This window comes from Pelmatolapia mariae, linkage group LG15, assembly GCF_036321145.2.
Source record: "Pelmatolapia mariae isolate MD_Pm_ZW linkage group LG15, Pm_UMD_F_2, whole genome shotgun sequence".
Lineage (NCBI taxonomy): Eukaryota > Metazoa > Chordata > Actinopteri > Cichliformes > Cichlidae > Pelmatolapia > Pelmatolapia mariae.
The window spans coordinates 23,965,951-23,980,865 of NC_086240.1; the positions used below are offsets into that span (position 1 = coordinate 23,965,951).

At 46.7% G+C, this 14,915-nt stretch overlaps 1 protein-coding gene across 1 annotated transcript in view; it reads left to right on the plus strand.

Moving 5' to 3' along the window:
* LOC134642720 (uncharacterized) overlaps positions 1-14,915 on the plus strand; it is a 244,022-nt gene that overhangs the window by 176,938 nt on the left and 52,169 nt on the right. The window contains exon 3 of the mRNA XM_063494671.1: positions 2,877-2,893. Coding sequence (XP_063350741.1) covers positions 2,877-2,893 — 17 coding nt within the window. The remainder of the gene's footprint in view (positions 1-2,876; positions 2,894-14,915) is intronic.

Below are 14,915 nucleotides of genomic sequence, written 5' to 3' on the forward strand. Positions count from 1 at the left end.
ACGATTAGTATAGCTGGATGAAGTAATGTGAGATCACTGGGTGGCTTAAAAGGGGCTACGCATCGATAGTAGAAACATTGATCGGCAACCCTGTGATTGGTCGGCGAAGATGTCGAAGGAGCGCGCTCAGTATTTTACGGCAGCAGAGCAAGAACTCTTGATTGAGGGATTTCAGGAGTTTCGGAGTTTAATTAAAACGCAAGGGAACACTGCAAAGGCTGCAAAAGCAAGGAGAGAGGGCTGGCAGAAAGTTGCTGACAAATTAAACTCATAATTTATTATATTATATTACATTATATCCTCTTTCACATTAGAGCCACAACAGGACCCACTAGAACATGGGAACAAGTAAAAGTGAAATATAAGAATATTCTACAGAATGGTAATATTTATCACTTATATTGCTTTTAGTCTCTTGAAAAGAGACCCTGAAATAATCTGTTTGTTTGTAAATAATACCCTCACGGGAAAATCGATATCTCTCTATGAGCACACTGTCGCGCTGAGCTAAAGGATCCTGTCTATCCCGCAATATACGCTGAATTCTGAAAACTCTCCTTATCAATCTTGCACCTTCCGCAATGGGCTGCTCGCGTACAAACGGACAGGACATGGCTGCGACAGACTTCCCAAATCCACCTTCGCTTTTATAGCCGTGGTCTCTCATCTTGATTACACGAAGTAATTTACTATTACTACTCTAAAATATGAATTACATCTGAAATAATCAAATACATGAAATAGGATTAATAGTACATTTCCCTTTTTTTAGGAAATGACCTGTACGACATCAATAAAAGAATCAAATACTGCATTATCTTTAGTTACATTGATAATATTTATTTATGGAAAAACAGTGGAGAAATATCGCTGTTGCTTTCGTATAACTGAAGCGGACATACCTGAGTGGCCGCGATCCAATCCTGTTTACATAAAGTAAGCCTGCTCCCAAGCAGGTTTACGCTTACGGATCTGTTGCTATGACAGCAAGTCCCGGATGAGCTTCGGAGAACCGAACGATCCAAGATCACGCGAAATCGTCAACAATCAAATCCAGCTAACTTACTTAGCGAGGTATGAAGAACGGACCTCTGGACTCTTTGATGCAACAGTGCGTTTATTTACAGTGCAGGGAAAATAACAATAAACCCCCAGTGCGTTCCCAACTCCCATGTCCTCTTCCCAGTGTTAGTGTTCTTTGTCTCCGCTCCTTAGTGTCTGAGCACCCCATGCCCTTTCGTCTCCACACTCCTGAGTAAAGAAAGGTTTTAATTTCAAACTTTAAACAGAAAACCGACAGGGCTGTTCAACAGACCCCTGGGCAAACCATTACTATATAAAGACAAAAAAAAAGAAGACAAGAGTAAAAGCTAAAGGTTAACTAAGGCAAGCTGGCGGCACACAAAATAAAAGCTAAGAGAAAGCTAAGGCGAGCCAGCATCACAATATTCTACTCACAGCCAGCTAGCAGCTCAAAGCTCTAGTCAGGCTAAGTTCAAGCATACACCAGGGTTTAACAAAGTTCAGAAATATGAACAAGTTCAACAAAGGTTGACGAGGGAAGGACGAAGGGCAAACTGCATGTTCAGTCCTAAGCAGCAGCCACTGAGTGAAGGACCTCCAGCCTTTTGTATTCCCCGGTAAATGCAGGCAGCCGTGTCATTGGTCCGTTGTGTTCAAGGCTCCTGCAGCAGCCAATGGTGTGAGTGGTCTGGCACACCCTAATCTGCATGTAGTTGAGGCGGGCATAGGTCCGGGGCCAGCCAATCCCCCGTGAGTCCTGGAACACTGATTTGCATGGAGGAAGGCGGGGCCACCTGAGGCCAGAGGCCATAACACCCCTCCCCTTAAAATACCAACTATGTTGGGCAGAAGCAGACATTACAGAGTGTGAACAAAAACAAAGAACAAACACAGCAAAACATGTTTACAACCGGGACAGACCATCAGCTAAAACGTTTTCAGACCCCTTTTTGTGGTGAATACTTAAGTTGTATTCCTGCAACAACAGAGCCCAGCGCATAAGGCGCTGGTTATGATTAAACATGCGCGCAAGGAACACGAGTGGGTTGTGGTCAGTGTACACAACAAGAGGTAACATGCTGGACCCTAGGTATACGTGAAAGTGCTGAAGAGCCAACAACAAAGCCAGGGTCTCCTTTTCAATGGTGGAGTAGTTTAACTGATTTTTATTGAACTTGCGGGAAAAGTAACAAACGGGGTGGTCCAAACCCTGCAAGTCTTCTTGCAACAGCACTGCCCCAGCCCCGACAGCACTGGCATCAACCTCGAGTTTGAACGGTCGCGTCAAATCAGGTGCAGTTAACACAGAAGTGTGGCATAGGAGGGATTTTGTACTTTCTTCAAGGTACCCAAGTAAAAATACATAAGTGAGTAAAATAAGTAAGACAAGTACTTTATCACTTACACTGAGGTGTCGTTTGAGAGAAGCCTTATCATAAGTGCGTTTCATTTTTCTTTGTGAAACGGCAATGAGCTGCTCAGCCAGAGCATTGGCCTGACCCCAGTCCACACTTCCTGCACCAGGTGGGTACCACTGACGCATTGGAACATCATGTTCTACAAAATAGGCTTGTTGCTCTTTATTGGCTTGCTCAGCACTTACCGTATGTTTGAAACAACTCTGCAGTGTTTCATCAGCTAACTGAGCTGCTGACAGCTGGTCTCTAGTCAAGGGCAGCGAAGAGACCTTAGGGAATGGATCAGGCTCCTCAGGTTTCACTGAGTCTGGGGGTGACAGAACATTGTTTCTGTTAGTCAGTACATTATTCTCCTCAGAAAATGAGGACAACAACACCGAATCAGAGAGGTCAACATCAGTATCTTTACGAGCTTGTGCTCGAGTAATCACACAGGCTGGATACAGCCCAGAGTGCACGGAAACATCAGAAATCTTCTGATTTAGGGGGTTGTCTAAAACCTCCAGACGAGGTAGCACTAACCCTCCCGCAATATCATTGCCCAACAACATGGCCACGCCCTCTATTGGCAAGGCCGGGCAAACAGCAACAGGGAAAAATCCTGTTACAAGTTTTGATTTTATAAAAACTCTGAACAGGTCTGGGAGCGTAACCCATTTCTATCCCCCGTAGAACAGAATTAAAACCACATTCACTGTCAGCAGAAAAAGGTAAAACACTTGCGAGGATGACAGTTTGAGAACCTCCAGTGTCCCTTAAGATACGCACAGGTTTTAAATCAGATGGATTGTTAGCGATACAGAGCCATCAAAAATGAATGGTTCGAAACAGGGGTCCGGCACCTTACCACCACAACCATGGACCTCATTAAGGGCCTCAGCCTTTACAAAACCCACCCCTTTTGGTTGCTGAGCATTTGACGATTTGCGTTTTAAGGCTAAACAGTCAGCAATCACATGGCCAGTTTTATGACAGTAAAAACATTCACGGTTTTCCCTGGACCCAGACACTTTAGCCGTGTGGGGCTGTTGCACAGTGCTAACCCGTGGCTTCTCACTGCCAGTAAACGAGGCTTTATGAGTGAGCACGAACTCATCAGCAAGAACAGCAGCAGATGCGAGAGAAGTCACTTTCTGTTCATTTAAATATAGCACAATACGCTCAGGAATACATTTCTTAAAATCCTCTAACAAAACTAATTCGCGCAGAGCGTCATAATCACTCGCTTTTGAAGCAACACACCACTTATCAAAGAGAATCCCCTTTTCTCTAGCAAACTCCACATAAGTTTGGGTTGGCAATTTCTTTTGCTGGCGAAACCTCTGCCTATAGGCTTCGGGGACTAACTCATATGCCTGCAAAACAGCTGTTTTAACACACGAGTAGTCTAAACTGTCCTTCAAAGAAAGCGCAGCCACCACCTCTTGGGCTTTGCCGGACAGTTTGCACTGTAACAAAAGAGGCCAAATATCCCTAGGCCACTGCAATGCCCCAGCGATACGTTCAAATGCTGCAAAGTATGTATCAACCTCAGTTTCTCTAAAAGTGGGCACTAAAGAAATGCACTTATCGATTTTAAAAGCAGAAGTGGACGAGGAGGTGGGACCGGAATTGTCAGCAGAGACAGATGAGGCTTGAGCCTGAGACTCCAGCTCAAGCTTTCGCAGCTTAATGGCTTTGTCTGCCTCTATCTCCAGCCTTCTTATTTCAAGCTCTAACTGAGCCCGCCTGTTCTGGGCCTTCTCCTCAGCCTCCAATTGGAGACGTGCCAGCCGCACCTTCAGTCGAGCTCCTTCTCTGCCTTCTGAACTCCCAGAAGAGAGTGGATCATAGCGAGGAAGCGTGTGCGGCGTTTTTCCCCGCTCATCCCCCTCACCATCCCCACAAGAACCATTTTGGCCCTCTTCAACTACGGCAGCTTGGCTTGGCACACCAGAGACCACAGGCGAAACAGGTGCTTGAAGCACCCCAGCTCCCACCAATTTGTCCACCACTGAAGCCTTTAAGTCACACTTACGAAGGGTTTTTGAAACCTGCAGCTGAAAGTGATCCACAATTTGCAGCAAATCATTTTTGCGACAGCTATTAATAACCTCAAGAGATGGGGCATCTATAAAGTGCTGTAAACAAAACGCAGCCGACATAGCGCCTAAAGTGATAGAGTTCCTCTAACACAAACACCCCCTTTTTTTTTTTTTCTTTCACCCCCCCTCCCAGGAACAAAGACCCCCTATGAGGGATCCCGGACGAGCCCCCACTTATGTTACAACCCGGCTCTGCTAGGCGACAGTGGACGTAACATAAACAAGCCCCGAACACAAAACTGAGTAAAGAAAGGTTTTAATTTCAAACTTTAAACAGAAAACCGACAGGGCTATTCAACAGACCCCTGGGCAAACCATTACTATATAAAGACAAAAAAAGAAGACAAGAGTAAAAGCTAAAGGTTAACTAAGGCAAGCTGGCGGCACACAAAATAAAAGCTAAGAGAAAACTAAGGCGAGCCAGCATCACAATATTCTACTCACAGCCAGCTAGCAGCTCAAAGCTCTAGTCAGGCTAAGTTCAAGCATACACCAGGGTTTAACAAAGTTCAGAAATATGAACAAGTTCAACAAAGGTTGACGAGGGAAGGACGAAGGGCAAACTGCATGTTCAGTCCTAAGCAGCAGCCACTGAGTGAAGGACCTCCAGCCTTTTGTATTCCCCGGTAAATGCAGGCAGCCGTGTCATTGGTCCGTTGTGTTCAAGGCTCCTGCAGCAGCCAATGGTGTGAGTGGTCTGGCACACCCTAATCTGCATGTAGTTGAGGCGGGCATAGGTCCGGGGCCAGCCAATCCCCCGTGAGTCCTGGAACACTGATTTGCATGGAGGAAGGCGGGGCCACCTGAGGCCAGAGGCCATAACACCCCTCCCCTTAAAATACCAACTATGTTGGGCAGAAGCAGACATTACAGAGTGTGAACAAAAACAAAGAACAAACACAGCAAAACATGTTTACAACCGGGACAGACCATCAGCTAAAACGTTTTCAGACCCCTTTTTGTGGTGAATACTTAAGTTGTATTCCTGCAACAACAGAGCCCAGCGCATAAGGCGCTGGTTATGATTAAACATGCGTGCAAGGAACACGAGTGGGTTGTGGTCAGTGTACACAACAAGAGGTAACATGCTGGACCCTAGGTATAACACAACTCTGCAGTGTTTCATCAGCTAACTGAGCTGCTGACAGCTGGTCTCTAGTCAAGGGCAGCGAAGAGACCTTAGGGAATGGATCAGGCTCCTCAGGTTTCACTGAGTCTGGGGGTGACAGAACATTGTTTCTGTTAGTCAGTACATTATTCTCCTCAGAAAATGAGGACAACAACACCGAATCAGAGAGGTCAACATCAGTATCTTTACGAGCTTGTGCTCGAGTAATCACACAGGCTGGATACAGCCCAGAGTGCACGGAAACATCAGAAATCTTCTGATTTAGGGGGTTGTCTAAAACCTCCAGACGAGGGAGCACTAACCCTCCCGCAATATCATTGCCCAACAACATGGCCACGCCCTCTATTGGCAAGGCCGGGCAAACAGCAACAGGGAAAAATCCTGTTACAAGTTTTGATTTTATAAAAACTCTGAACAGGTCTGGGAGCGTAACCCATTTCTATCCCCCGTAGAACAGAATTAAAACCACATTCACTGTCAGCAGAAAAAGGTAAAACACTTGCGAGGATGACAGTTTGAGAACCTCCAGTGTCCCTTAAGATACGCACAGGTTTTAAATCAGATGGATTGTTAGCGATACAGAGCCATCAAAAATGAATGGTTCGAAACAGGGGTCCGGCACCTTACCACCACAACCATGGACCTCATTAAGGGCCTCAGCCTTTACAAAACCCACCCCTTTTGGTTGCTGAGCATTTGACGATTTGCGTTTTAAGGCTAAACAGTCAGCAATCACATGGCCAGTTTTATGACAGTAAAAACATTCACGGTTTTCCCTGGACCCAGACACTTTAGCCGTGTGGGGCTGTTGCACAGTGCTAACCCGTGGCTTCTCACTGCCAGTAAACGAGGCTTTATGAGTGAGCACGAACTCATCAGCAAGAACAGCAGCAGATGCGAGAGAAGTCACTTTCTGTTCATTTAAATATAGCACAATACGCTCAGGAATACATTTCTTAAAATCCTCTAACAAAACTAATTCGCGCAGAGCGTCATAATCACTCGCTTTTGAAGCAACACACCACTTATCAAAGAGAATCCCCTTTTCTCTAGCAAACTCCACATAAGTTTGGGTTGGCAATTTCTTTTGCTGGCGAAACCTCTGCCTATAGGCTTCGGGGACTAACTCATATGCCTGCAAAACAGCTGTTTTAACACACGAGTAGTCTAAACTGTCCTTCAAAGAAAGCGCAGCCACCACCTCTTGGGCTTTGCCGGACAGTTTGCACTGTAACAAAAGAGGCCAAATATCCCTAGGCCACTGCAATGCCCCAGCGATACGTTCAAATGCTGCAAAGTATGTATCAACCTCAGTTTCTCTAAAAGTGGGCACTAAAGAAATGCACTTATCGATTTTAAAAGCAGAAGTGGACGAGGAGGTGGGACCGGAATTGTCAGCAGAGACAGATGAGGCTTGAGCCTGAGACTCCAGCTCAAGCTTTCGCAGCTTAATGGCTTTGTCTGCCTCTATCTCCAGCCTTCTTATTTCAAGCTCTAACTGAGCCCGCCTGTTCTGGGCCTTCTCCTCAGCCTCCAATTGGAGACGTGCCAGCCGCACCTTCAGCCGAGCTCCTTCTCTGCCTTCTGAACTCCCAGAAGAGAGTGGATCATAGCGAGGAAGCGTGTGCGGCGTTTTTCCCCGCTCATCCCCCTCACCATCCCCACAAGAACCATTTTGGCCCTCTTCAACTACGGCAGCTTGGCTTGGCACACCAGAGACCACAGGCGAAACAGGTGCTTGAAGCACCCCAGCTCCCACCAATTTGTCCACCACTGAAGCCTTTAAGTCACACTTACGAAGGGTTTTTGAAACCTGCAGCTGAAAGTGATCCACAATTTGCAGCAAATCATTTTTGCGACAGCTATTAATAACCTCAAGAGATGGGGCATCTATAAAGTGCTGTAAACAAAACGCAGCCGACATAGCGCCTAAAGTGATAGAGTTCCTCTAACACAAACACCCCCTTTTTTTTTTTTCTTTCACCCCCCCTCCCAGGAACAAAGACCCCCTATGAGGGATCCCGGACGAGCCCCCACTTATGTTACAACCCGGCTCTGCTAGGCGACAGTGGACGTAACATAAACAAGCCCCGAACACAAAACTGAGTAAAGAAAGGTTTTAATTTCAAACTTTAAACAGAAAACCGACAGGGCTATTCAACAGACCCCTGGGCAAACCATTACTATATAAAGACAAAAAAAGAAGACAAGAGTAAAAGCTAAAGGTTAACTAAGGCAAGCTGGCGGCACACAAAATAAAAGCTAAGAGAAAACTAAGGCGAGCCAGCATCACAATATTCTACTCACAGCCAGCTAGCAGCTCAAAGCTCTAGTCAGGCTAAGTTCAAGCATACACCAGGGTTTAACAAAGTTCAGAAATATGAACAAGTTCAACAAAGGTTGACGAGGGAAGGACGAAGGGCAAACTGCATGTTCAGTCCTAAGCAGCAGCCACTGAGTGAAGGACCTCCAGCCTTTTGTATTCCCCGGTAAATGCAGGCAGCCGTGTCATTGGTCCGTTGTGTTCAAGGCTCCTGCAGCAGCCAATGGTGTGAGTGGTCTGGCACACCCTAATCTGCATGTAGTTGAGGCGGGCATAGGTCCGGGGCCAGCCAATCCCCCGTGAGTCCTGGAACACTGATTTGCATGGAGGAAGGCGGGGCCACCTGAGGCCAGAGGCCATAACACCCCTCCCCTTAAAATACCAACTATGTTGGGCAGAAGCAGACATTACAGAGTGTGAACAAAAACAAAGAACAAACACAGCAAAACATGTTTACAACCGGGACAGACCATCAGCTAAAACGTTTTCAGACCCCTTTTTGTGGTGAATACTTAAGTTGTATTCCTGCAACAACAGAGCCCAGCGCATAAGGCGCTGGTTATGATTAAACATGCGCGCAAGGAACACGAGTGGGTTGTGGTCAGTGTACACAACAAGAGGTAACATGCTGGACCCTAGGTATAACACAACTCTGCAGTGTTTCATCAGCTAACTGAGCTGCTGACAGCTGGTCTCTAGTCAAGGGCAGCGAAGAGACCTTAGGGAATGGATCAGGCTCCTCAGGTTTCACTGAGTCTGGGGGTGACAGAACATTGTTTCTGTTAGTCAGTACATTATTCTCCTCAGAAAATGAGGACAACAACACCGAATCAGAGAGGTCAACATCAGTATCTTTACGAGCTTGTGCTCGAGTAATCACACAGGCTGGATACAGCCCAGAGTGCACGGAAACATCAGAAATCTTCTGATTTAGGGGGTTGTCTAAAACCTCCAGACGAGGGAGCACTAACCCTCCCGCAATATCATTGCCCAACAACATGGCCACGCCCTCTATTGGCAAGGCCGGGCAAACAGCAACAGGGAAAAATCCTGTTACAAGTTTTGATTTTATAAAAACTCTGAACAGGTCTGGGAGCGTAACCCATTTCTATCCCCCGTAGAACAGAATTAAAACCACATTCACTGTCAGCAGAAAAAGGTAAAACACTTGCGAGGATGACAGTTTGAGAACCTCCAGTGTCCCTTAAGATACGCACAGGTTTTAAATCAGATGGATTGTTAGCGATACAGAGCCATCAAAAATGAATGGTTCGAAACAGGGGTCCGGCACCTTACCACCACAACCATGGACCTCATTAAGGGCCTCAGCCTTTACAAAACCCACCCCTTTTGGTTGCTGAGCATTTGACGATTTGCGTTTTAAGGCTAAACAGTCAGCAATCACATGGCCAGTTTTATGACAGTAAAAACATTCACGGTTTTCCCTGGACCCAGACACTTTAGCCGTGTGGGGCTGTTGCACAGTGCTAACCCGTGGCTTCTCACTGCCAGTAAACGAGGCTTTATGAGTGAGCACGAACTCATCAGCAAGAACAGCAGCAGATGCGAGAGAAGTCACTTTCTGTTCATTTAAATATAGCACAATACGCTCAGGAATACATTTCTTAAAATCCTCTAACAAAACTAATTCGCGCAGAGCGTCATAATCACTCGCTTTTGAAGCAACACACCACTTATCAAAGAGAATCCCCTTTTCTCTAGCAAACTCCACATAAGTTTGGGTTGGCAATTTCTTTTGCTGGCGAAACCTCTGCCTATAGGCTTCGGGGACTAACTCATATGCCTGCAAAACAGCTGTTTTAACACACGAGTAGTCTAAACTGTCCTTCAAAGAAAGCGCAGCCACCACCTCTTGGGCTTTGCCGGACAGTTTGCACTGTAACAAAAGAGGCCAAATATCCCTAGGCCACTGCAATGCCCCAGCGATACGTTCAAATGCTGCAAAGTATGTATCAACCTCAGTTTCTCTAAAAGTGGGCACTAAAGAAATGCACTTATCGATTTTAAAAGCAGAAGTGGACGAGGAGGTGGGACCGGAATTGTCAGCAGAGACAGATGAGGCTTGAGCCTGAGACTCCAGCTCAAGCTTTCGCAGCTTAATGGCTTTGTCTGCCTCTATCTCCAGCCTTCTTATTTCAAGCTCTAACTGAGCCCGCCTGTTCTGGGCCTTCTCCTCAGCCTCCAATTGGAGACGTGCCAGCCGCACCTTCAGCCGAGCTCCTTCTCTGCCTTCTGAACTCCCAGAAGAGAGTGGATCATAGCGAGGAAGCGTGTGCGGCGTTTTTCCCCGCTCATCCCCCTCACCATCCCCACAAGAACCATTTTGGCCCTCTTCAACTACGGCAGCTTGGCTTGGCACACCAGAGACCACAGGCGAAACAGGTGCTTGAAGCACCCCAGCTCCCACCAATTTGTCCACCACTGAAGCCTTTAAGTCACACTTACGAAGGGTTTTTGAAACCTGCAGCTGAAAGTGATCCACAATTTGCAGCAAATCATTTTTGCGACAGCTATTAATAACCTCAAGAGATGGGGCATCTATAAAGTGCTGTAAACAAAACGCAGCCGACATAGCGCCTAAAGTGATAGAGTTCCTCTAACACAAACACCCCCTTTTTTTTTTTTCTTTCACCCCCCCTCCCAGGAACAAAGACCCCCTATGAGGGATCCCGGACGAGCCCCCACTTATGTTACAACCCGGCTCTGCTAGGCGACAGTGGACGTAACATAAACAAGCCCCGAACACAAAACTGAGTAAAGAAAGGTTTTAATTTCAAACTTTAAACAGAAAACCGACAGGGCTATTCAACAGACCCCTGGGCAAACCATTACTATATAAAGACAAAAAAAGAAGACAAGAGTAAAAGCTAAAGGTTAACTAAGGCAAGCTGGCGGCACACAAAATAAAAGCTAAGAGAAAACTAAGGCGAGCCAGCATCACAATATTCTACTCACAGCCAGCTAGCAGCTCAAAGCTCTAGTCAGGCTAAGTTCAAGCATACACCAGGGTTTAACAAAGTTCAGAAATATGAACAAGTTCAACAAAGGTTGACGAGGGAAGGACGAAGGGCAAACTGCATGTTCAGTCCTAAGCAGCAGCCACTGAGTGAAGGACCTCCAGCCTTTTGTATTCCCCGGTAAATGCAGGCAGCCGTGTCATTGGTCCGTTGTGTTCAAGGCTCCTGCAGCAGCCAATGGTGTGAGTGGTCTGGCACACCCTAATCTGCATGTAGTTGAGGCGGGCATAGGTCCGGGGCCAGCCAATCCCCCGTGAGTCCTGGAACACTGATTTGCATGGAGGAAGGCGGGGCCACCTGAGGCCAGAGGCCATAACACCCCTCCCCTTAAAATACCAACTATGTTGGGCAGAAGCAGACATTACAGAGTGTGAACAAAAACAAAGAACAAACACAGCAAAACATGTTTACAACCGGGACAGACCATCAGCTAAAACGTTTTCAGACCCCTTTTTGTGGTGAATACTTAAGTTGTATTCCTGCAACAACAGAGCCCAGCGCATAAGGCGCTGGTTATGATTAAACATGCGCGCAAGGAACACGAGTGGGTTGTGGTCAGTGTACACAACAAGAGGTAACATGCTGGACCCTAGGTATACGTGAAAGTGCTGAAGAGCCAACAACAAAGCCAGGGTCTCCTTTTCAATGGTGGAGTAGTTTAACTGATTTTTATTGAACTTGCGGGAAAAGTAACAAACGGGGTGGTCCAAACCCTGCAAGTCTTCTTGCAACAGCACTGCCCCAGCCCCGACAGCACTGGCATCAACCTCGAGTTTGAACGGTCGCGTCAAATCAGGTGCAGTTAACACAGAAGTGTGGCATAGGAGGGATTTTGTACTTTCTTCAAGGTACCCAAGTAAAAATACATAAGTGAGTAAAATAAGTAAGACAAGTACTTTATCACTTACACTGAGGTGTCGTTTGAGAGAAGCCTTATCATAAGTGCGTTTCATTTTTCTTTGTGAAACGGCAATGAGCTGCTCAGCCAGAGCATTGGCCTGACCCCAGTCCACACTTCCTGCACCAGGTGGGTACCACTGACGCATTGGAACATCATGTTCTACAAAATAGGCTTGTTGCTCTTTATTGGCTTGCTCAGCACTTACCGTATGTTTGAAACAACTCTGCAGTGTTTCATCAGCTAACTGAGCTGCTGACAGCTGGTCTCTAGTCAAGGGCAGCGAAGAGACCTTAGGGAATGGATCAGGCTCCTCAGGTTTCACTGAGTCTGGGGGTGACAGAACATTGTTTCTGTTAGTCAGTACATTATTCTCCTCAGAAAATGAGGACAACAACACCGAATCAGAGAGGTCAACATCAGTATCTTTACGAGCTTGTGCTCGAGTAATCACACAGGCTGGATACAGCCCAGAGTGCACGGAAACATCAGAAATCTTCTGATTTAGGGGGTTGTCTAAAACCTCCAGACGAGGGAGCACTAACCCTCCCGCAATATCATTGCCCAACAACATGGCCACGCCCTCTATTGGCAAGGCCGGGCAAACAGCAACAGGGAAAAATCCTGTTACAAGTTTTGATTTTATAAAAACTCTGAACAGGTCTGGGAGCGTAACCCATTTCTATCCCCCGTAGAACAGAATTAAAACCACATTCACTGTCAGCAGAAAAAGGTAAAACACTTGCGAGGATGACAGTTTGAGAACCTCCAGTGTCCCTTAAGATACGCACAGGTTTTAAATCAGATGGATTGTTAGCGATACAGAGCCATCAAAAATGAATGGTTCGAAACAGGGGTCCGGCACCTTACCACCACAACCATGGACCTCATTAAGGGCCTCAGCCTTTACAAAACCCACCCCTTTTGGTTGCTGAGCATTTGACGATTTGCGTTTTAAGGCTAAACAGTCAGCAATCACATGGCCAGTTTTATGACAGTAAAAACATTCACGGTTTTCCCTGGACCCAGACACTTTAGCCGTGTGGGGCTGTTGCACAGTGCTAACCCGTGGCTTCTCACTGCCAGTAAACGAGGCTTTATGAGTGAGCACGAACTCATCAGCAAGAACAGCAGCAGATGCGAGAGAAGTCACTTTCTGTTCATTTAAATATAGCACAATACGCTCAGGAATACATTTCTTAAAATCCTCTAACAAAACTAATTCGCGCAGAGCGTCATAATCACTCGCTTTTGAAGCAACACACCACTTATCAAAGAGAATCCCCTTTTCTCTAGCAAACTCCACATAAGTTTGGGTTGGCAATTTCTTTTGCTGGCGAAACCTCTGCCTATAGGCTTCGGGGACTAACTCATATGCCTGCAAAACAGCTGTTTTAACACACGAGTAGTCTAAACTGTCCTTCAAAGAAAGCGCAGCCACCACCTCTTGGGCTTTGCCGGACAGTTTGCACTGTAACAAAAGAGGCCAAATATCCCTAGGCCACTGCAATGCCCCAGCGATACGTTCAAATGCTGCAAAGTATGTATCAACCTCAGTTTCTCTAAAAGTGGGCACTAAAGAAATGCACTTATCGATTTTAAAAGCAGAAGTGGACGAGGAGGTGGGACCGGAATTGTCAGCAGAGACAGATGAGGCTTGAGCCTGAGACTCCAGCTCAAGCTTTCGCAGCTTAATGGCTTTGTCTGCCTCTATCTCCAGCCTTCTTATTTCAAGCTCTAACTGAGCCCGCCTGTTCTGGGCCTTCTCCTCAGCCTCCAATTGGAGACGTGCCAGCCGCACCTTCAGCCGAGCTCCTTCTCTGCCTTCTGAACTCCCAGAAGAGAGTGGATCATAGCGAGGAAGCGTGTGCGGCGTTTTTCCCCGCTCATCCCCCTCACCATCCCCACAAGAACCATTTTGGCCCTCTTCAACTACGGCAGCTTGGCTTGGCACACCAGAGACCACAGGCGAAACAGGTGCTTGAAGCACCCCAGCTCCCACCAATTTGTCCACCACTGAAGCCTTTAAGTCACACTTACGAAGGGTTTTTGAAACCTGCAGCTGAAAGTGATCCACAATTTGCAGCAAATCATTTTTGCGACAGCTATTAATAACCTCAAGAGATGGGGCATCTATAAAGTGCTGTAAACAAAACGCAGCCGACATAGCGCCTAAAGTGATAGAGTTCCTCTAACACAAACACCCCCTTTTTTTTTTTTCTTTCACCCCCCCTCCCAGGAACAAAGACCCCCTATGAGGGATCCCGGACGAGCCCCCACTTATGTTACAACCCGGCTCTGCTAGGCGACAGTGGACGTAACATAAACAAGCCCCGAACACAAAACTGAGTAAAGAAAGGTTTTAATTTCAAACTTTAAACAGAAAACCGACAGGGCTATTCAACAGACCCCTGGGCAAACCATTACTATATAAAGACAAAAAAAGAAGACAAGAGTAAAAGCTAAAGGTTAACTAAGGCAAGCTGGCGGCACACAAAATAAAAGCTAAGAGAAAACTAAGGCGAGCCAGCATCACAATATTCTACTCACAGCCAGCTAGCAGCTCAAAGCTCTAGTCAGGCTAAGTTCAAGCATACACCAGGGTTTAACAAAGTTCAGAAATATGAACAAGTTCAACAAAGGTTGACGAGGGAAGGACGAAGGGCAAACTGCATGTTCAGTCCTAAGCAGCAGCCACTGAGTGAAGGACCTCCAGCCTTTTGTATTCCCCGGTAAATGCAGGCAGCCGTGTCATTGGTCCGTTGTGTTCAAGGCTCCTGCAGCAGCCAATGGTGTGAGTGGTCTGGCACACCCTAATCTGCATGTAGTTGAGGCGGGCATAGGTCCGGGGCCAGCCAATCCCCCGTGAGTCCTGGAACACTGATTTGCATGGAGGAAGGCGGGGCCACCTGAGGCCAGAGGCCATAACACCCCTCCCCTTAAAATACCAACTATGTTGGGCAGAAGCAGACATTACAGAGTGTGAACAAAAACAAAGAACA